The sequence below is a fragment of the Oculina patagonica genome, chromosome 2 (genome assembly GCF_052425735.1).
Source record: "Oculina patagonica isolate OP01 chromosome 2, crgOcupat, whole genome shotgun sequence".
Classification (NCBI taxonomy): Eukaryota; Metazoa; Cnidaria; class Anthozoa; order Scleractinia; family Oculinidae; genus Oculina; species Oculina patagonica.
Window position 1 is genome coordinate 34,632,234 of NC_135759.1, and position 23,574 is coordinate 34,655,807.

General features: G+C 44.0%; 1 protein-coding gene across 1 annotated transcript in view; it reads left to right on the forward strand.

The window, feature by feature from the left end:
- The first annotated feature begins 4,526 nt into the window (after positions 1-4,526).
- Positions 4,527-23,574, forward strand: part of LOC144644373 (phospholipase D1-like) — a 44,685-nt gene continuing 25,637 nt past the window's right edge. The window contains exons 1-5 of the mRNA XM_078503846.1: positions 4,527-4,677; positions 6,806-7,041; positions 7,990-8,164; positions 9,544-9,891; positions 11,432-11,527. Of these exons, the coding sequence (XP_078359972.1) occupies positions 6,915-7,041; positions 7,990-8,164; positions 9,544-9,891; positions 11,432-11,527 (746 nt within the window). The 5' untranslated portion in view covers positions 4,527-4,677; positions 6,806-6,914. The remainder of the gene's footprint in view (positions 4,678-6,805; positions 7,042-7,989; positions 8,165-9,543; positions 9,892-11,431; positions 11,528-23,574) is intronic.

Sequence of the window (23,574 nt, forward strand, 5' to 3'; positions counted from 1 at the left end):
TGTAGCCCTGTTTGGCAAATATACGACACTACACTGTCGCAAACTGCGAAGAAAATGAAATGTACTCGTTCAATGTCAAATCATATACATAACAGTTCGAAACATTTCGAAACGAATAACGATGGCACACGTTCATGTAAACAACAATATCGACAATGTAAAGGACACTACAGATGACGCGTTTCTAGTTTCAAATAAAAGGAAACACCATCTGATAAATCGGTTACGCGTGAAAACGATTTAAAAGGTACTAGTCTTGAATACCTCTCATTTATACTTGGCAAAGAAACAAAAACAAAGCACCAGATTTGAGATTTGAGGATATCGAACATAAACGTTGGAACAACCACCGGAATTAACTGGATAAGGGATACCTTATTGTTATTTATTTTCGCGGGTACTTAATTTCGCGAAAATGAAACAGGAATATTTCGCGAGACTTAATTTTCGCGATTTGGCCTAAAATACGTAATTAGCATAAAAAATAAATAGAAACCGTTTAAAATTGATTTTCGCGGGTCTTTAATTTCGCGATTTTCAAAAAAATCGCGAAAGTCGCGAAAATTAATTCCCGCGAAATTAAGTATTAAGCAATAAGGTATTTATTCCAAAAATTAATGGGATATAGGATACTCAGTCCCCCCTAATGTCATGACCTCTAAAGGCATCATTGGAGAGCATCCCAGCACAATCCCCCCCCCCCCCTCTCCGCACCCTTCTACGCGGATGTAAAGCGAGAAATAATAATCGGGTAGCGAAGATTTCGATACGGTGCATTACTGCTGGGAGACTTTGGCTGTCTCTTCTGTGACGCAGAAGCAACCGTTTTCGATCAGGTTTTAGTTTTTGATCAAGTCTAGATTTTTGATCAGTAGTACGTTCTCAGTACGCTCAGTCTGCTTCAATATTATTCTGTCATTATTATTAATGTCACGCAACTCTGGGTAACGCTGGTTTTGGCCGGGTTTGGCCGGGTTTTGGTCCCGGTTTTCGTATATACGGGTCTTCGTTTTCGTACGGGTCTTTGTTTTCGTATATACGGGTCTTCGTTTTCGTATGGGTCTTAGTTTTCGTACGGGTCTTAGTTTTCGTACGGGTCTTCGTTTTCGTATGGGTCTTAGTTTTCGTATGGGTCTTCGTTTTCGTATGGGTCTTAGTTTTCGTATGGGTCTTAGGTCTTAGCTCTTCGTTTTCGGGGTCTTCGTTTTCGTTACTACCAAATGAGTTCTTTGGTTTCGCATCATCGATTCGTAAACTGTGCCAATGGTTGTCATGTTTTCAACAGTTGTTTCGTTCATTAACAAGTGTTCGTTTCGTTCATATAGCCTGGACGAGTCGAAGGCTTATGAAATTCAGTCTTCCAGTCGGTCACAATTGCAAACATTTCTGATTTGAAGTCCACTTCGGTAAGACATCTCATCGCCCTGTTCGAAATCACCACACGCTGAGCGACCGCGCAAACACGAGAGTGACACTCGTGTTCTAATATGGCGTCGGATTTGGTTCGTTCGGGGCCGACTAATTACGAAGATTCTACACCTGAGTGAGCGAGTGACACATTTGCATATTGCAGTCCCCACAAAAACCCGTATCCACGTGTTAAAAATTGCTTTCCAAGCCTTAAAGCGCGAATTACAGCAAAAAATACGAAGACTTCCGAAGGCTTCACGAAAACGTTTTTGAATGACTGCGCACTGAAATGGAAGGAATGGAACGAGTTTGTGACGTCATAATTGGAGTTTTTTGAAGACGACCGCAGTCCGATTCCGCAGACCGCACAATCTCGAGCCCCTCGAGCCCTCGAGCCCAGAGTCCGTCTAGTCGGTCAGCGGTATGAGACGGACTCTGGGAAACTGGAATTGTTCAGATCAATTTCAGGTCGATTTCAGGTTAGAACTTTGGTCTTCCGGTTTTTATTGCGCATGCTTTTAGGTCTAAGCGGAATTAAATTTCTCAGAACGGAAGTAAATCGAGAAAGATGAACTGTTTCTAACACAGTATCGACAGCACTTGTGTTTATCGAAGCAACAAAAGTAACAACCACGTTCTGCAGTTAACAAAAGAGAGAGTTTAAAAAAAGAGCGTCTGGTGTTTTGATTTCCTTTAGTCTCTTTCTTGAGCATACTGCTATATTTGTTTTAAATCAAAGGTCTTGTTAGCCTTCCAGACTTCCGTCTGTGAAGACTGTGTGCGTGTGTCCCGGCGTTGTTGTTTTGCAGTGACGGCTAAGAAATTTACTTCATGCCCAACGCATGGGCAAGCTATTGTTCTATTAAAATTTTGTTTGGCGACTCTCGTATATTTCAGAGGCTTCTCGGTGACAGCACATCTTTTCAGTCCTGATAGATTGCATGTTTTCGAGCAAACAATTTTTCCTCGTCGAATGGCGGTAATATTAATAAAGACGAAAAGGCCACCGGTCAACGCTATTCAAAAGGTGTAATTAGGATTTCGGCGACTCAGCACGTGCACACAATTCACGTGCACACAGTTGTACAATTCTTTTTCTTCAGCAAAACAACAACGCGTAATGTTCAAATTCTGTGTTATTAGTTATTATTTTGAATTGAGCACTGTCTGCGATATTCAGTTTTTCAACCGAAACGGAGATTTGAATGAAAACAGTAAGTAGTTCTAGCGAGATTTGCAAGTCAACTATAAATTGAGTTTTCAATCGACCTTACCTTGGTGCCGCCGCCGTTGTTGTTTTAAAACTCCGTTCAGAATTGACGTTTAAAGGAAATCCTTTTTTATTCATGGTATCTTTCGAGTTCAATGAGAAGGGTAGAATTAGATAATACTTCATTAATTTAGCGGCATATCACGAGTTCTTAGGTGTTTTACAAAATTAAGGTGATACTTCTGAGCATTTGACCATGGAAAACAAAAAATGTTTTCCCGGGTTTCCGGTTTGGTTTACTTCCGGGAAGATTTTCAGACTTCCGTGTTGATTTCTATTGTTCTGTGAGGACCAATAGAAGAAGAGAAATACATTTCAGTTTCCCAGAGTGTGTCCCGGCGACATCTGTCCCGGCAGCCCTACCGCTGACCAACTGACTACCGCTGACTAACTTGGCCTTATATTTAAAACAACAGCAAACAAAACTGAGCTTTTGAGCTTAAGCTATTTTATTTATAAAAATGCGCGTCTCTGAACAACAACCAACAAACAATCACCTGAAAACGGCCGAATACAACGAAATAACTGCTTGAAATGTCACTACACAATATTTTTGAAACACTAAGGTGTCGTCCGCCGAATCGGTCTGCGGTCGTCTTCAAATACACCAATTATGACGTCACAAGTTTTTATTTCCGACAATTTTCCGACAATTTTTCCGAGCACTCTACGATAATGAAGGCCAAGAAAAACCTTTTTTAACTTGCAATATCTCTGCGATGCAATGTCTGATTACTTTGAAACTTCGGAATATGTTTATTTGGCTCTTAATAAACACATAGGCAAAAAATTAAAAAAAAAAAATCGAAATTTCTGTTCATTTGACCTGTAAGTTGTAAACGGCCCCACAAGCTTAGTAGCTTTAGACTTTTTAACGTGGATAAATAAAGTTACAATTTATTTGTTTTATTTATTAATGATCCTCCGGCTATGTGAACTAATAGACCGAGCAGTCTGAGCTACTGATTCAGCATCAAAACGAAATAAGAAACAAAACTAGCTAGTTAGGGAATATCTAGACCCCAGTCGAGAGACATTAAAGCAAATATCGTCGGACAGATGTAACATTCGGTCTCCCCAATGGTGGAGCAAAAAAAATCAAAAGAGGGTAATGCTTGCGCTCCCTGGATCTAGGGAGGAGTCCAGGGGGGTCCGCCCGTGGAACAAGACACGCCTTTGTTTCGGCTTCTCTTTTCTGGACTAACAACAACAAAAACAACAATAACTGTTTACTTATACTAAAAATGTCCCGCCACTGTTCTCATACGGCGGTAGTTACCACTTATACCAACGTTAATGCTGCCTCTAAATAAGGGATACGGTCTGGATCAAAAAAGGAGTACGAGGTTAAACCAGGTTAGAATGAAGCCGTGATGTTTACCCCCCTCCCCCCCCCCCCCAAAAAAAAAAAAAAAAAAAGAATGCTCATATCACAACTGTAAACTAAACGAATACCCCAATTTTTCAACGCCCTCAAACCAATGTATTTTCTTCGTAGCCGCTACTTTGCTACACCAATGGGCTCCTGGCTGTATGAAAAACCTCCAAGGCTTTCTTTCGCTTTCTTCTCCCTAGGTTCGCCGCAAAACCGCCAGCTACGCAGGCTGTAAGCATAGGTTTCAACTCGTGCCCTTATTTACCTTTTGCACGTTATTATTTTGCCCAACTATCCTAAAAATCGTACGTGCGTGTGCGTGACGATTGTTGAGTCGTCACACAACGCCTACCCAGAAGCGCTGCGCGACGATCCAGGAATTAGATAAAATTTATGCCTGATTACATGACGATGTCATCCCGCTGTCCCAACAAGATTGCGGTATTCTGATTGAAATTTATCAATTTTTTGGTAGTTTATTTGTCGTCACCTGAAAACAAAATTCTACGTGTAGGCGAAGATTGACTTTACGCAAACATGCATGTTCGTAAGCACGATTTCTTCTCGTTAAATCTCGTTAAATAGCAGTTTGTCTGGGACGATTATGCTGCGAAATCGGCAGGTGAGAGATATTATAGGAGTACAGCTGTGTACCTAAAATTTCCCGCTGCTGCTAAAAATAGAATTAATGAGCATCCAACTTTTCTTGCGTTTAAAAGCTTTAAATTTTAAAACAATTACTTGGAATCTTTATGATTTTTACCATCAGCGAAAGGAAATGATTAATTTGTCGGCGATAAAGGAAGGGTATAACTTGTAGCACTTCACTTGAGTGGTGAAACGTGGCGCGGAGTTAATTTCAAGTAACGACTTCCCAGCTAATTTACATGCTGTTGGTGTTTCGGACGGATGCTCATTTAAGTCCTATGTGAGTTGTAAAACAAACATCGGAAGAAGCCATCTTTAAAAGCCAAGTTTAGACAATCTATTCAGAGTTTTAATTCGTGTTTTATAACTGAATATATATGCGAGGCGATCGATCATCAAACGCACCCGTTTTCTTGCTCTTGTTTTGCATATTAACACCCTAAATTTACGGGCAATTGCCAGGTATTGAAGGCAAATATCACTATCCATTACTTCGTCGAAATAAATTCAGTCCTAGATATTTATACCAGACGGATTTAATTTTGTAAACTCATCAAGTTTAAAAAGATTTATGTTGATCAAAATGATAAAGCTAAACAGTAGCTTAAAATTAAATGCCACTGAGCTAGGTTAACAAATATTATGGTAAAAGGCAAAACGTAAATATTAGCTGCTTTGCATTAATATTTTAACAACTGGAATATTTATGCTGTATTTAAAAAATATGTGGTATGAATTATTGTTAAAAAAAATTGCTTAAAAGTTTTGAAAATTAACCCAAACCAGGGATGCCACTGGAACACCAGAACGCTGGAATACTGAAACCCGGAACACCGGAATACTAAAACCCGGAATGCATAAAATATATTGTGTAACCCGTACAAATATAAAGAACTATTTAAAAACAGGCTAACCAAAGTACATACCTTATTATAGGAAATTAACGATACATGTTATTAACGCGAATTTCAAACATTCCCATTAAAATTAAGTATGTTAACTTTTTTATTATAAGCATTTGACCAGAACTTTGCCTAAATTCGCGTTAATTTTATTATGCGTAAATTTTGTTCACGTTGTTAAAATGCCTCGTTATATTCCTATAAAAAGGTAGTAGGCTAACTGGAGTGAATAGTAGGGCTAACCAGAGTGAATAGTAAGCCTACTATGCACTGTGGTTAGCCTACTCTGGTTAGCCTACTATTTACTTCAGTTAGCCTACCATAATGATTCGATTTAATGAATGATTCGTTAGCGCCCTCCTTCCAATAAGCACCCCCTTTCGAATAACCCCCTTCCTTCTAAAAAGCGCTTCTATTGTGGCTAACTGACCCTACTGAAGTTGTTGACGTCGAAAAGATAAACTCATGAACATTCACCGTACCGTACATGTATATATTTACTGTTAAAATGAACAATTCTTGTAAAAGTAACTGAACTTTTAACAATTTGTTACTGTTACAGCTTTTGTTATATTTGCTAGTTATTTTAAAATAGTATATTAAAGTTTTGTTTTGAACATTTGGTTGTTTTACCAAAAATTGAATAAGCACCCTGTCCCGAATAAGCGCCTTGTCTCGAATAAGCGCCCTCCCTTAAGGTGCCAAAAGTAAATAAGCGCCACGAGCGCTAAATCGAATCATTACGGTACTTATGTACTACGGTTAGCCTGTTTAGTCGGTTAGCTCTTTTTATTTGTAAGGGTAGCATGATATATTTTATGCGTTCTGGGTTTTAGCGTTCCAGCGTTCCGGTGGCGTTTCAGTGGTGCCCTGGCGTTCCAGCTTTTAGTACTAGCCAAAACTTTGTGTATTTTCGGTGCGGCGTGTACACAGAATGCACCCAACAAGTTTCCTGAGAGGTCCGCATCTTTTTTGCAACGTTGTAGACAGTTCAAATTTTGTAGGTAATCTTTTGTTTACGTTCTAAAACGTTATTGGTCCATTGCAAAAAAATGTCCCTATCCTTTGTCTTTAATTAACACTGTGATTGGTTAATTTTGTTTAGGGTGCCCCGGTTCGAGTAGTCGCACTGTAATTAGCATTACAGTTATTAATAAGAATTTTTCATAATTTTTTGTTTGCATTTTCTCTGACATTCAGGTGTTGTTGTACCATTGCGCTATACTACTATACTGACGTCATACTACATGTAACTGATCTCTGAGTTCTACCTGCGACTGAACATCATCATGAACTTTACATAACTATCATGGCCAGTCAAGAAAACAGGGAGTTGTCTGTTTCACAATCAGACAGTTATGTGGCCACTGAGAAAGAAATTGCAATCAGGACATCGACAAGAGACACCTTAACAGTAAATCAAGTGAATACTACTGGTAATAATTATTCTTTGTTATTTATGACTGAATGAAAAATGATTCATTAAGAGAATACCGGTAATCAAGAACAAGCTAACCAAACAAACAAAAACTGAAAGAATAACAAGTGAACATTTATATGGATCGATGAAGGGATGAATATTCATACATGTTATTTTTCAAATCATCAACTAAGTTCATGCAAGTTACATTCTATCCCATTATTTTTGTCTAATATCCTGTATCCCATTAATTTCGTGGTTTGCATCCCCAATGAAAAGCCCTGTGGGGAGTTGCTATTAAGTTCTTATCTTACTTTGATTTGATATCCCAGAATCTCTTTTGAATATCCGTATCCCGTCAATCTTCCCCCTAAATATCCCATTCCCAATAATATTTTACCTAAACAGGCCTCTGAAGGGTGGGAAAAAGAGACATATGCGGATTTAGGGAGAATGGGAAGAAGGACATTATGCGGCAACAAGAAAGCAAAGATAGAAAGCAAATTTATTGTGTGAATGTTTTATGGCTAATTTAAACTGAAAAAGGAAGCGCCTGCCAGAAGTAATGTTGTTCGTTTGGAAACCACATCAGAGGTTTTCCAAGGTTTTTTGACAGCCAGTGACAGATAAACCACCATGAAACAACGTTGAAATTGTCTTAGAACTTTGTTAAAGTGAGTATTTCCTTTATCTTTTCTCAAATTGTGCAACTTTGTACGGATTATGCGATTTTTGATGAATTATGCGCATCGCATAATATCAGAAGCCCTACGTAAAATAAAATATGCTGTATCCGGATAATCTCTAATAAGGCCTCTCTGATGACGTTCCTTTAATTTGTCCATGATTGATATGTCTTTACTAGAGTTGCCAAATAACAACTAATAAAGCAGTAATCTCAATGAAGTTGTAAATACCAATAATGTTCCTACTTAGTTCTTTAACTTTTTCACATGTTCTTTAGACTCTGGCTCAGTATGTATCAACCTAGAAGATGAGGAGGAGGATGTCTTTGATGGCGATGTTACTTGTCAGCCTCAAGATCACAAGATAGGAGCGTTTCTTCCTGGACTGAAAGTTACTGCCACCATTACTGATGTGGAACGTGCACCAAGAACTCATCCATTCAATCCTAACTTGTAAGAATTATGTCTTCTAATTAAAATATATTTTTTTTCAATTTATGTTTTTTATGTGAAAATTTCTTGGCATGCATACATGAAGAAGTTTTGCCTGGGATAGGGTATAGAATCTAGAGAGTTTTGGTCTATAGTAGGGTATTATTTGCCGGAAATTGCTCATTGACATGAATAATTTTTTCTAGACTAGGAATTAACACTTGGAATTGGAAGGTTACCTCTAAACTGAATCAAATATGTCCAGGATTGACCGCTAATGAGATGCACGATCCTCATGACAGGCATCACAAAGTGTCCTCATTGATAAAAGTTCACCAAAACACACCAAAATCTTTCAAATATGAAGTAATATGGAAATGCCAAATAACACAGTTAAACATGAAGTACTCATTAAACAATACTTGCGTTCAATCCTGGACATAAGTGAACTGAATGGAAACACAAATTATCATGCTAACTTTAAAAGCGACTGACTATATGATTAATGATTGGTTTGGCATCTACCAGTAGTCTAGAATACAGCTGAGCACAATCTAGAATCAGGAAAAGGTTAAAGAGTCCCAACAGCACATCCCCACAGGGGGGTTCCAGGATTTTTTTTTAAGAGGGGGTGCACATCCATGATTTTTCTTAGGAGGGGGTACATGCACATCCAGGATTTTTCTTAGGAGGGGGTACATGCACATCCATGATTTTTCTTAGGAGGGGGTACATGCACATCCAGGATTTTTCTTAGGAGGGGGTACATTCACATCCAGGATTTTTCTTTGGAGGGGGTACATGCACATCCATGATTTTTCTTAGGAGGGGGTACATGCACATCCATGATTTTTCTTAGGAGGGGGTACATGCACATCCAGGATTTTTCTAAGACGGGGTACATGCACATCCAGGATTTTTCTTAGGAGGGGGTACATGCACATCCATGATTTTTCTAAGGAGGGGTACATGCACATCCATGATTTTTCTTAGGAGGGGGTGCACCACTAAAGAATGGTGTAACTGATTGGTGATGTAAACAAATGTTAAAGGTAAATGCTAATTTGCAGGTTATCTCAGGGTGGGGTGCACACCCCCTGCACCCTCCCCCTAGATCCACCCTGCCCCACCAGTGCCCTTAAAATTCCCAGAGCACCCCCCGCAGCTCTGACCATGACACTCACCCAATACCATATATTTGCAAACAAATTATAACCCTCTCCCCACCACCACCCACTCTGTGGTAAGTTTCTTCCCTCCCCCCCCCCCTTCCTCCCTATTGGCCCACTGTTTTTAGTTCAACCTCTAGGTCAAAGCTTTTATCAGCAAAATTTAAGTCAATATATATTCATTTGTTGTTTCTTGACATGCACTTATCTGATGCATTTGGTTTTGTCTAGATACACTATAAAACTAAGCCATGGCAGCTTTACCTGGGTGATCAGACGCCGTTATAAACACTTCTTAAAACTTGATGCAGAACTATTTCTTCACAAAGTAAATTTACGTCGGCATAGCATAAGAGGGAATCACAGAGGAGAGCACCATGCCCACCTGCCGAGTCGTCACTTGCCCAAGCGACCTGACATGTTTGCCACAACACCTAATATGGACAAGAGAATAAAATCCCTGGAGAAATACCTACAGGTGATCCTGGCCAATCCAAACTATCGTGATCACAAAGAGACGCTGAATTTTTTGGAGGTCAGCCATCTCTCTTTTCAGTTTGATTTGGGGGAGAAAGGAAGGTAAGCAGAGTTGCTTATATATAAACCAATTTCTTGCATCAAACTACCTAGCTAAGAATTATTTCAATCATATAGCCTGAAGTATATACAGCTAGTTCGAAAAAGGTTGTTGGAAAAAAGAACAAAAGTGTTCACGACCAGACTGAAAAGTAGTATGGGTAGAAGTAGAGAACTACTGCATGTGCTGAATACTAACTATAAGATGGCGATATGACAAACGCAAAATTGCAAGTTTTGTTTTTCCTCTTCAGACATGTGGAAACAGGGTATGCTGGATAAGGATTTGAGAAGAATTTCGAAACTCAAAGATATGCGACAGAAAACAAAATTAAGCTACAGAAAAAGGCCACCTGAGAGGAAAAACAAAATCCTCACGTGCAAAAATACAAGCTTGTAGTGCATGCAAATTCAAATGAATACCCAGACCACCTTTTGGTCTTGTCGCATGCACTTTTGTGTTTTTCTTCCAACAAACTTTCTCGAATTACTGTATTTACTCGAATAAGCGCCGCGGCGCTTATTTAATTTTTCGTGCTTCAAGTGCGGCGCTTATTCGAGGGCGGCGCTTATTTGAGGGCAGCGCTTATTTAAAATTTGGACTCCACAAGGAATCTTATATTTTACAGTAATTGAAAATAGCGTCTTTTGATTGTCAGTATTCGTCTCTTGCTGAAGAGAGAGGTGGTGCTAGCTGTCCTGGCAAAGTTCGCGACCTTCACAACATATACAGAACTACCAGAGAACTACATATTGTAAAAATGTTGGATAGAAAACTTATGGGCAAGCGGAAAAACAAACACATTAAACTGCAAAACATTGCTTTTGATGGAAAGAAATGTCCCAGTTTGTTTTAGAATTGATTTGTAGTGCTGTTTTTAGTTAAACGGAATCCCTCGAACAAGCGCCGCATCTGGGCTGCGGCGCTTATTCGGGGGCGGCGCTTATTAACTTTTTTGTCCCAATTGCGGCGCTTATTCGAGGGCGGCGCTTAATCGGGGGCGGCGCTTATTCGAGTAAATACGGTAGCTGTATAAATTTTCCTTTTTAATTGCCTATGCCATACATTTCTCAAACAGAACACCTTAATTTGACTAACAAAAGACAAATCGAAACTGACCAGTTACTGTTGACAAACTTTACATGAGTCTTACAGCCAACAACATCATGATAGACCAGACTTATAACATCATCGACTGACAACAACTTTTCACTTGATTCTAAAGGTGACTTCTGCTCAGGTTGTTGAAACATCAGTCACCAACAACAGTAATCTTTTCAGAACTTAACTCTCACCCAGATGACCACGTTCACACTATATGAACTACACTGTATTTCTTTGAGTGCATGTTTGTTCTTAAAATTCTCAATACATCAAGACGAAATATATTTATATGAATACTGTAAGCCTTGGTCAAATATTATAAGTCGAGATTATTTACTTATCAATACTTCTTTTGGGAAAAAGATCAAAGTATTGCAACATTGGCTTTTTCATGTGTCGTGCAAGAAAATGTTTAATGCAACTATCTTTTTTTAACAGGGAAGGCATTTTGAGAAAGCGGGCAGGAGGTCATCGGTTTCCAGCAGGGTGCTGCAGTTGCTGTGCAGGTCTGTCTTGGGGAATCTGGGACAAAAGGTAGTGTAGAAAGAAATGCTCACTCACTCTGCTCACATGCTGTACGACTGAGCTACTGGAGACTCATTGAAGCTGAGCTCGTGAAAAAAATAGGTTTAAATATAGAGATGTATTTAAAGGAGGAGGATGGGGGAGGGGGTCTGTGCTTTCCACTTTCTGTATCCATTACTCCTGCCTCCTGCCACCTTGATCTGGTGGGAGGGTGCAGGGGTGTGGGCCCCCTCCTTTAGATGACCTGCAGCTTTCTAATACAATTTTTGTATTCTGCAAAAAAAATGTTGTTACGCCATTGGGAATCTCACTTCCCTGCCTCTCTTGTCCTGCCTCCCGCACCGCACACAGTGGTCAAACGCAGCATGCATGTGAAGTTCCTGTGTTATTGTTGCCAAAATTTTCCATACAAAATCTTAAGTTTTCTGAAAACTTTCGCTTTAAAGCCAAAAGTTAACGCTGTCCATGAAAAGTTAAGGTTATACACGGTCATGGATTGGAAATTTGATAATTCAGCTTCACGGAGTGTCCCAGCTCGAACTGTTCTTTCACCATACTATTTCTTTAACAATTTCTTACAAAAGTTTGCCCACTTTCAAGTCGAAAGTTCAAGGTGGCAAAGACAGGACATGATGTCATAGTTTTGCGTTTGACTGCTGTGAACCCGCACCCACTGTACATGTACTGCAAGGTTCCTGCCCCATTAATGCTAAACTGTCAAATCTGGCATAACCTGTATTCATGAAAATTCATGAAATGGGTTATTCCAGAAAAAATACACACCTCCCCGACGGATGGCAAACTGGAAATTCCTCGCGGGAGGGGGGATTAATTGCTCGGGAAATCCAGGCGGGAGGGGGGGTCTGAACCTAAAAATTCTTCCTCGGGGGTCACTTTTAACTTTAACTCGATCGAAATGTTTTACCACTTAAAAGAAGAAGTTTGCATCGGAAAGTCTTGTAGTCTTCCACTTTATGGTGTTTTTACCTCATATGCTTCAAGTTTACCTTCATAGATCCTTTTATTCATGAAGAAACAGCGCGATAAATGGATAACAACAACTTTACGATTCGGAAAAAACACTTTCGACCGAGCATGCAACGCCTGGAACATTTTTACGGTACCCAGGCCACCCGCACCCGTGCTTTGCAACATCCTCAAAAAATGCGAAGAATGAATGAATAACTTTATTATCGTGTCTAAAAATGTTTAGCTGAGGGGAAAAGTCCCCTCTACTAATTGTGGAAGTAGTATATAATGTTCCAAAATTAGCCCGTTTTTAATTAATTCAAAATGGCCGCCCCATACAAACCCTTGTAAAATTTGGGAAATGAACGTGAGGTGCTAAGGAGGAGTCCAAAAACGAAAATGAGGTGCACATACCCCGGTTTTAATTTATTCAAAATGGCCACCCCATACAAACCCTTGTAAAATTTGAGAAGTGAGCGCGAGGTGCTAAAGAGGAGTCAATAAACGAAAATGAGGCGCACAGTGCATGTCATGTGAATAGAGAAAAATGATTTTTTTGAACTGCATTGTTAATTTTTCGTAATGACTTGGCACACAAGCACTTTTTGAGGTGCACAGTTCATGTCATGTGAATAGAGTAGAATGATTTTTTTGAACTGTGTAATGAAACTTGCCACAAAAGCATTTTTTATGGCAGTCGCCCGCCGCCGCCGCCGCCGCCGCCCGTCGCGCGTGCCGCCGCCGCGGCGGCGGTTAGCTATGTTCGCATTGGCAAAAACCACCACAAGACCATTTTCAGTTGTTAAAAATACATTTTATTGATTAACAAACAAAGTTTTTTTTTTTACAAACAAAGTTCAGTCTCCCAATCTTCGTCCGGTGTGACTGTCCATTGCCAAAACGCCTGACATTCCACCATGGCACAGTGTCCCAACGCTTGTACTCTGTGCTGTCCGCAGTCTTGAATGATAGAGATGTTGTCTAATTTTTCAAATTTGGGGCATCCAAAATGTTCCAAGTTGATGGCAGGTAGATCCAATTCTCGTAATAAATTCTTTTCCACGTGGCCACCTTTATATGCTACTAGGAATCGTTCTAGGGTGCGGCTTTGTTGGTACACTTCTAATACGTTGCCTTTCAGGTCCTCTAGAGAACGAGCATTTTCCCGGGGATCTTCTTCAAACGGTAACCCATGAATGCGATGGTAAACGTACTTGGCCGTTTGTCTGTCAAGTGGGGTTAATGCTTTCCAGCGAAAGGGTTGTTGGTAATGGTTGACTCCAACATCACCTCTCCAGGTGGTCCAGCCGAGTTCACGTGGATAAAATTTTTTGTCGATAAAATAGCCCTCTAAATCGATTATGAGGCACACGTTTTGAAGAGCACCTTTACGCTGCATCGTGATGTGTAGAATGAATGTCGATGACGAATGTGTTGCTTTTTTTTTATACTTTTTTGACAATGACTCGTTTACAAAATTCACTCTTGAATCCAATTGCGAGGTTTCTGCCAAACACGGGGCTTAGAATAACCTTTTCCTCGCTGTCTAGGGTAGAGGTTTATGAGCTGTTGATACAATTTGTTGCGCCGACGTAGCGAATCTTCTCGAGCTTGGACGCGTTTCCTGTGCTCCTCTTCCTTGCCCATGATGAGTTGATTCAACCAAAAGGGTGGATCCGAATGGTTCAAAAACTCATCTTGCTCCTTGATGGTTTGCACGTTGCCCTCCACGATCTGCCAATTTCGGTCGGCTTTCTTGATTTTTTCCTCGTCCTCCGTGCGGAGGGCTTGCTCCATCTCTTGCTTAGCCTGTTGCCTATACCATTCAAGATCCTTGTCCAATTTGTCGTAGTGGTCAAGCACTTCCTGAGGCGACCGGAGGTTGGCGTACCACATCGCAGGGATGATTTTTGATTTTTCTTTTTTCTCTGGAGGAGGAAGAGGAGGACCTGCTATTTTTTTCGTTGGGGCAATCCGTTTTAGGCTGTTGGGTTGAAGTCGTTGCAGTTGACGTTGTAGGTGAAAGTAATGGCTGCTGTCGACACCATCCCCTGGTAGGGATGCAGGCACGCCTTGTCCTTCGACCTGTTTCATGTCGTTCATGAGTTTCCTCATGCGATCCACGTGAGGGGCATTGACCAATCGATCCACCACCAAGCGTCGTTGCCAAAATTGATCCATGTTGTCTTGGGCGACCTGACCTCCTGTTTGATCGCTTGAGGGTTTAGGGATCAAGATCATCTCTTGGGCATATTTTTCGCTCATGTTTCCAAAGCTTTCAAACCAGCCCGCAGAAACGGGAGAAGGCGTGCTCCCAAGGCAAGTAAGAGGGCTCGCCGTTCGTACAAAGGTGTGGTTAGTCCACTCAAACGTCTTATCTCTCTTATATGCTTTTTCAAGGGAAGTTTGATCTGGGACGGTATCAGGATCACACCATCGTACAAGTTGCGTATCACGTCGGTCAGGGCACGTAGTTGGTCATTGCTGGCTTCGTGAATTTCTCGTCGCCACGTGGCACCATCCCCACTAACCAAGTTGAGTAGAAAAGGTTGGTGAGCTGCCACGCGCCACGCACCACTGCCCGTTTGTTTCTTCTTTTTTGATGTCACCACTCCACCTAGCAGAGCACCCAGACCTGCCAAAGGTAGTAAGCCGGCAGCCAACAATCCCTTGGTACCCATTTTACGTTTGAGTTTTCCGTAGGCACTTCCTACTTTGTTACCCGAGGAACGGGCTTTAGCAGGACGTGTAAACCCTCGATTAGCTCGCTTGACTGCTACCGAGGAAGTGGAAAAGTAACGATTGGTGGGAGTACGTCGGAAGGCTTGTAACGGAGGTGCCATGGTTCAATAATAAACCTTCCAGATGCAGCTTCTTTATATCCTTTTTTTCTCACTGCTGTAGACCAGAAAGCAGTGGTTTGAGCACCAGCGGAGCTAAGGCCATGCCTGCCATTGCAGCCAGAGGTCCCAATCCTCCCTGTTGTGATTTTTGTTTACAGCATTTCATTTTCTTCCTGATTCCTCCACCTTTCTGTTTGGATCGTGGCATGCGAAGATAAGTGGACGGTGGTAAATGATTAGGCAAACCAATCATCTGCGAGTTGCCCGGTAAACTAAACTTTTCACCGCCTTGACCCGTCAAGCCTGGTACCATGCTGTTCAACACATTGCTAGCCATGTCGGTCACGATGGGAGCCAACGAGAACATGGCTAGTTGCTGAGCAAAAGGGCCGAGCCCTCCTTCCTGACGTCGACGTTTTCGTCTTACAGCTGGCATCGTTGTGTTCTAAACTCGACACACGACTCGGACTTTTATACCTTTTGCGACAAGAGCGTTCCCAACAAGGCTGTCGGTACTGCTGCCAACACGCCTCCTAGTGCTGCTGCTGTCCCGAGTTTGCCCGTTAAGGTGGTGGGGGTCAGTGTACGACGCACATTCCACATGGCTCTGTTGACACCTCGAGCCAGTTGTTGCGATCTCGTATTGGCCAAGGCTCTAGAAGCTGCTCTTCGTCTTTGAGGATTGGTAGGATGACGAGCGCGGATGGCTCTCTGCATCTGAGCAATGCGTGACGGTGATGGTCGAGGTCCGGGGTAGATGCCTCCCTTCTGTCCTCGCTTTCATCGTCTTTTGGTTGCCAAAACGCTGCGTCGTCCAGTGGTCGCCTCGCTGGCATCTTGAATGCGAACGTCGTACTCGTCGCCTCGTAGCACGTAGTGAGTGCCTGGCATCCCCGCACCCCAAGGTGCTTGTAAAGAGCGAGGAAGACGTCGAAATGCGGAACGTCGAAAGGTGGGTAACACAAGAGAATTCATTCCTTTTCTGGTCCTGTGTGGCTATGACACTCGGCTTTTTATCTTTTTTTCTAGCGGTTGTAGCACGGTGATAGGGTCAGCTTCATCTAGCAAAATGTGAGTGCGAAACCTCAATGTTTCGTCAGTCCTGGGATGATGGTCAACCACCAGATACCCAAACGGTTTTTGGGTAGCTTTTTGGTACAGTTACCAAAAGGCTTTGCTATCCCCCAACCAGCGATCACCCAAGGCTTTGACGTATCTGGTATCGGCCGGGTTCTTGAAAAGGACCGTGTAATGGTAGTTGCGGTTTTGAGTGGCTTGTTCCCGTCCACCTGGATACAGATTTTGCGACAGCGTGATGGCAAACAAGTCTAGATGATGAGTACCCCGCGTTAACAACTGGGTGACTTGTGGGGACTTGGCAGATTCTTGCATCAAATCATCCAGGATCAACATGCCGGGTCGCTGCGTGGGAGGAAAGAGTTCTGAGATATCCTCGGGTAGACCTTGGTGAAAGTCCACTCCCAAGGCTTGGAAATGGTCAAAAATGGGTTGCCAGGTCGAGCCATGGCAGTACACGATTTTTTGGAAGTAGCACGGGCTACCATCTGCGAGTCGAAAATAGACCGGGGCATTGTGTACCAAGCGGTACAGCCAAGTCGTTTTCCCACTCAAAGAGGGACCCACAATCTGCATGTTGCCCGGAACCCGAAATCGCGGATCGTACGTCGACATGATGAACACACACACACTTTTTTTTTCCAACAGTTTAATTTATAGCTTTTGTAACAGGTTTACAACAGTCATAACAACGATGCCTTTGGCGTTCAATACAAATCTGACTATGTCCATGTGCATCAAACAAGTGTCCACCTCTATGCTTTTCAGATGACAACGAAGGAAATAGGTCATGCATCCGTTGCACGACGGCCGTGTCATTGTAAAGTAAGTTGGTGGGTGAAAAATACTGCACAATCGTTCTCAAAGGCGTGCCGCGGCATCGATGGTAAAGGTAGTACAAGGTGTGATCTCCGCACACATCAGTGGTCCATTGCTGAATGGGGCGAGGTGTTTGTTCAAAGTCATCAAAGCAACGCCAACGAGCATCATACGTGTTGGGTGTGATGGCATAACTGTCGAAGAATTCGCTGCGACCAGGTGCCCACCAAAAGAGGCCGACCCAATGCTGTCCAGGCAAGTCGATGGGATCTGTATTGGCAATAGCACATTGCGGATAGGGCGCTTGACAAGGCACTTCGTCGGCACCGTACACGTCTGTGAAAAACTGCCGAATGACGGGATCGCACTGGCACGCTCTTCTTAAGGACTCTGTATCATGCATTCTCACACGTCTCCCAAGGGAATTGGACCTTGCACTGTACCACGATTGTCGACTTGCAGCAGACTTTCATCTGTATTATAGAAAAACAGAGCTTGGAGGGTAGGATTTCCACTACTGAAGGTCAGTCGGACATTGACCAGCATACGTAACAAGGGGGTGCTGGATTCTCCTCCATCTTGGACTGCCGTCAGATCAAAGGGGACCATGAAGTAACCTTGGTCAAAGGTGTCTGGATTCAGCAGGTAAGCATCTCGTTTGCGTTTGCCCGAGGCATTCATCAGCAAATCGAAGATCTCGTACTTATCTTGCAGAGATAAGCTGGCTTTGGGAACGGGTACGCCATTGGCAGTGCATTCCACTTGGATTCCATTCTGGGGAGTGAAATCGAATGGATTCTTTCCAAAGTGTCCTTGATAACGTTCGTCGTCCACCAACACCAACCAAAACAACCGGGGCGATCGTCCTCGGAACACGTCGTTGATGTCTATTTGCGTTTGATTGGCTGTCAACTGATAGTTGTCACAACGCATCCGTCGGAAGGGGAAGGTCATCGGGTTGACGACAGTGGTCTTCTCCACTTGTTCTTCCATGTACTGCATGATGTCTTTCACAGGTACGCGATAGAACACGCGTACAAAGGATTTGTTCACCATCACTTCAAAGGACACTTTGTCAGAGGAGGTGGCTGCAGTTCCATCACCATTGTCTTTGTACTTCTTGGCCATCAGGGTAAACTCCGGGTTGTTGAATTCAATGTCAAACTCCACTTTGGTGTTGGGAGGTACATTCTAGTCGACTTGAGTGAAATTGCTGGGCATGGGACAGACGTTGAACTCGTATTCACCCGTGGTATTCACCATGACTCGTTGACGGGAGATACCACCGGCATTCATCTTGGCTGTTTCGTCTAGTTTTCCTCCCCACTTGTCCATTTGACCAGCCACATCCCGGTACCACCCTTGACGCTTCAGCTTGCTCTTTTCATCCCAGGGATCAGACTCCAACAGGGTTCGAAAATACTCTCGATAGGCTAAATTTACTCCTGAGGCAGATTCCGTTTCGGCATTATTGACTTTGCAACGCACTTGTCGAATGCAACTGTAGCCAAAGTTATTCACTGGTCCCACGATGAGGTTGGACGTATTGTTATGATAGGCTAGGGCTTTGGTGTTACCCTCTTTAAACTTCACTCGCAGATGCAGTTCCATTTCTCGAGGACAAAAAGGATAGGGGCGATCGTCGATGCGAAACTGCAATGGGGTGGACGAATGCGTCAAGGGTTTGATGTCCTCAAACTGCCACTTGTACTCGGTGGCATCGATCTTCCGTTGCGGTCGGTAGTCGTACTGACCTTTGTCGGCCTGTAAACTCAAGGACTCCATGGCGAGGAACTGAACTCAAATGGCACGAGTGTGTTGCCTTTATATCTTTTTTTCCTAAGGCAAGCCTTGAAAACAGTGCTGTCCCGGTCGTCGACGTCGACCCATGCCTACTTGTGGACCAGGAATGATTTCTGGCAACACACCCACGTTACGTCCACCTTGTCGGCGAAACAGTCGATTCAATGTCGTGGAGGCACCTGTGATGACTTTGGGACGCTTTCTCTTTCCACTTCCTTTTTGATTCTTGAGTAAGCTAGGCATCAGTCCCAACAGCGAGAGGAACCCTCCTTCCTGATAGGGTTCAGTGCCGGATCGATAGGTATCATTGCCAGTTCCACCCAGTTGCTTGACTAAACTTGGAATCAACCCCAAGAGAGGAAGAATACCGCCTTGTTGACCTGCAACTTTATCCCCCAATGTGTCCAGGGCTTGGCCTACAAATGGAGACACGAGTTCCATGGCCTTTTTTTGCGCCAGATCGGATTGGATGGCTTTGCCGGCTCCTAACCTGGCCGCCTTGGCACCTGCCTTACCCAGACCTTTGATCATTTGCCAGGCCACTTCGTCAAAGCCATACCCTCCTTCTTGCTGTCGCTTCTTCTTCTTTTTCTTGACGGGTTGTTCGGTGTCTTGGCAGTAGGACTGACGAAATCGCTTGGCAGCCTTGCAGGCCACTCCTTTGCCCAAAGAGGTGGCCTCTTGACCTGCCAGGGCCCACAGCGGTGACCACCCCCTTTCTTGATACGCAGGGGTGCCTTGGTCGTAGAAAGTACCTCCTCCTCCCACTTGCACCCACTGAGATGGGGCGAATCGTTTCTTGACGGGCATTATGGAATCTCTCTCTGACGGAAATACAAGGTCGCTGTCACCACACCACCTTGGAATGGTATGGGGCGACCTTGGTTGTCCCTTATATCGATTTCGATGTCGCGAATCTGGTACTGACTCAGTCGGTAAAAAAGCAAGTGTGGAATGAACACGTCTTCCACCCTCTGTTTGTCCGTGTTTACACCGTGGGTCAAGAGGACTTTGGCCATTTGGGAGCCCACGTAGACCGGTTCGCTGATGTTGCAGTGCACGTACATGTTCTGGAAGGAGTACTTAGAGATGGTGCTCCACACACTCGCTTGGCTGTGTTTGGCCATGGTGTGACTTCGAGTGATCTCCACTTCGGTGGGTTTCCCGTCAACATCGTGCTTGGTGATTTCCACAATGGGACGATGGGTGTCGGAATGAAAATAGAAGGGTACAGTCCAGGAGTCAAAATCCAAGTAGCCCAAGACGCAGGCCAGCCAGGCTGGCAGATACACGGAGAAGTCGGCACTGGGAAAGGTCCACACGTTAAATCCTCGTTCGTCCAAGGTGACTTTTAGCCCACCCAAATCGTGCTTCTGAGGCGCATTGGCTTCCATGGCTTGCATCCAACCTTCCACCACATCTTGCACGGTGACATAGGTGCCGGCACGTATAAACATCCTCACGTCCGGGTGATCCTGGTCGTAGTGGATGCGAAGACCCACTTGCCGATTCAACACGTTGCACCACGTGTGGGGTAACAGCAGCTGAAACAGCCCCACTTCCCACGTTTCGTCCAAGGACCACCTCTCTGGCAGACGCACTCGGAAGTGGGATGGTGAGTTGTCAGGAAACAGGTCCAGTTGCGCATTGCTTTCTAAGGTCACCCGTCGTCCCCCTTGAAATCGCATGGTGGGTGATAAAGCAGGGCCTTTGTGAAAGTACAACAAGAGCCCAACGAGACCCGTGTAAAATGGAATGCCTAGGTTGTCGCTGTTTCTTAAATTGACTCGGAGCTGGTTCAGGTCTTGCCATACATCTGACTTTTAAACGGGACCACGGCCAATGTGTGTCGCTGGTGCTCTCCTGTCATGCTCAATCCCACGATGTCCACTTCCACAAAACACTTGCTCAAATCTGTATTGGACAAGCTGACCAGCTCCCCGATAGGTGACTCGGGTTCGGGTAGTAGCAGACTTTCACCATCCTTGAGAACGTGGGTTCCCATCAGCTCCTCCAAACCGTGATCAAAACGCACGTAGCCCTTGGGTTGTACTTGCAGCAACCATCGACCAGGTTCTAAGTTGAATATGGTCACTGGAAATTCTTGTATGGCATAGGGGGTCACTGCATTGTTGCTTTTTTGCCACGCCCCCACGTCAAACAGGATTCTCTTGCCAAACATGTAGCGGCGTCGTTTGGGGTGAATGTCCAATGAAATCCTCACACCTCCCAATGGGTCCTTTCCCTTGTCGAGGAGTCGAGTCACCTCAAAGCGGGCTCGAGTGTTGTTGCCTGTATTGGCGTAAACAGTGTTGTGGGGTGGAATTCGCAACGCTCCACGATGATCGGGATCCATTTCTAGGAATCCCATGAGCAGGGCCAACGATTCACCCAGATCATACTGACCTTCAGCCCATAGGTCGATGGCATAATGTGTCCTGGGACGATGAGGACTGTCCTTGAGTGTCCAAACATACTTGACACGGCGGGCCCCCATCAGCGTCCTGGTAGCTTGGTTGAGATAACGTTTGACGTCCAAAAAGGTGGTGGGTAAGATCTTGTCGGTTGCCAACCAGGCATCCACCACATCACGACGAAAATAATCCAGTTTGGGATTGGTGGGAAAGTTTCTGTCGAACGTTTTGGGAGAATCCATGTGCAATTGCCCGTAATGATGTGTGCCTCCAGATAAGGTCGGGAAGACGTACAAGCCCAGTCGTTGAACTAAATCTTGTAGCACGTGCTTGACATGTGTAAACTGTTGGTGACGCGATAATTGAATGGATTGCGATGGAAGACTTGTCTCCACACGCCCCACTTGGCAGTGGTAATCGGCAGGCAATTTCAGCACCGCGTTGCCAAAGGAGTGTGTATAATACATACTGACTAGAGCCACTTGCCAGTCTTGGGACAAGGTCAAGGGAATTTCCAACTCCTGTCGAAAGGCGGAGCGTACTGTCGTCACGTCAGGTTCTAGAGGGTGAGTCCCTTGATCCCCACTGTTCAAATACATGATGAAATCATTGTCGCGTTCCCATGGCTTACTCATACTGTTTCAAGTCTTTGCGTGAAATCCACGTCTGATAATCAGGTGCCACTCCTTGCCAGCTCACTAACACTTGTCGAGTGGGTCCACGTCCTTTGTATTTAAGCTTTTTGGCCACGCGCCACCGATTGGGTAACCCTCGAACCTTTTGTAGTTGAGGTTCGTAGAAACGACCTTTCACCTTCCGCCCTTGCCAATCTTCCAACGTGTAATAATTCACGCCATCTGCCACTTGTCGCTTGCGATCCACCACGGTGTACACGGCTCGTGACCACACCCCTTTGGCACTCTTAAAACCGAACGCACCTCGTCTCTTGTCCTTCCCCAACAACTTGGAGGTTCTGACGAAATCCCCGGGACGAAACTTGTAACGGTTCAATGGGATTGTAGGTTTGTACAACCGTTGCCACACCACTTCGGCATTGTAGTCGTTCACGTCGGCAGGTGCCATTCGAATGCTTGAATGAATGCGTTGGTTGTACCTGTCCACTAGTTCGGGTAAGGCGTCTAAGTACTTGGGCGTGTTGTGCGCAGTCATGTACTTGTAGGTGAGTTCTTTCAGGGAACGATTAAAACGCTCGACCACGGAAGCTTTGGGTTCTCCCTGCGTGGAATAGTGGTGGATGTCGTACTCGTCCAACAAACGTTTTACGTGTTTGTTGTAAAATTCTTTACCTTGATCGGTGTGCAAATTTACGGGTCGCCGTCCCTGGTTGTGTTCCAGCAAGTACCGCAACGCATCTCGCACGGCTGTCCCGCGTTTACTTTTCAAACCCACCACCCAGGCATACTTGCTCAAGACGTCGATGACGGTAAGGAGGTAACGCGTTCGCTTGTTAGCTGCCACCAATTTCCGATCCTGCATTTCGACTAAATCGGCTTGCCAGGTATGATCGAGGGACGGTCCCACCACGGTCTTACTGCGGGGAAAATCTTCGCGTCGCGGTCGGTGTAAGGTAAAGGAGGGTTCACCTTGCAAATACGTTTGAGCAGCTTGTCGAGACACGCCTAAGGATTTAGCGGCACTGATCAATTCCTGCGCATTCCCACTCAACGCGTAAGGGCTGTCTTCATCTAAATACAAGGCATCTAGCGTGCTCTGTTTCTTCGCCATGCTAACACACAAATAAACACTGCTTTTAAACATTCATTCTATTTATTAACTTTGTTCTCTCAAGTTTTCATTACAGTTTTCCTTTGTTATGGAGAGTCAGGGAAGGCCACAAAGGGTCCGAGGTCGTGGATCGATTCTTCCAGAGTAGCGGAGGTGTCTTTTTTTTTCTTTCGTCCACGTTTGGCTGGTTCATTGTCTGCAGCCTTGTTCTTTGTCTGGCTATTGTTCTCCTCCAGAGAATTTGCCAATCCAGCTCGTTTCCATTCATAGTTCATCTCTTCCCAGGCTTGTTGGATTTCCATGACTTCTTGTGGCAAAGATCCAATGGCACTCAACAGTCGAAGCTTGGTTTTCATGTATAACTGGGGTGAACTTTCTACCACCC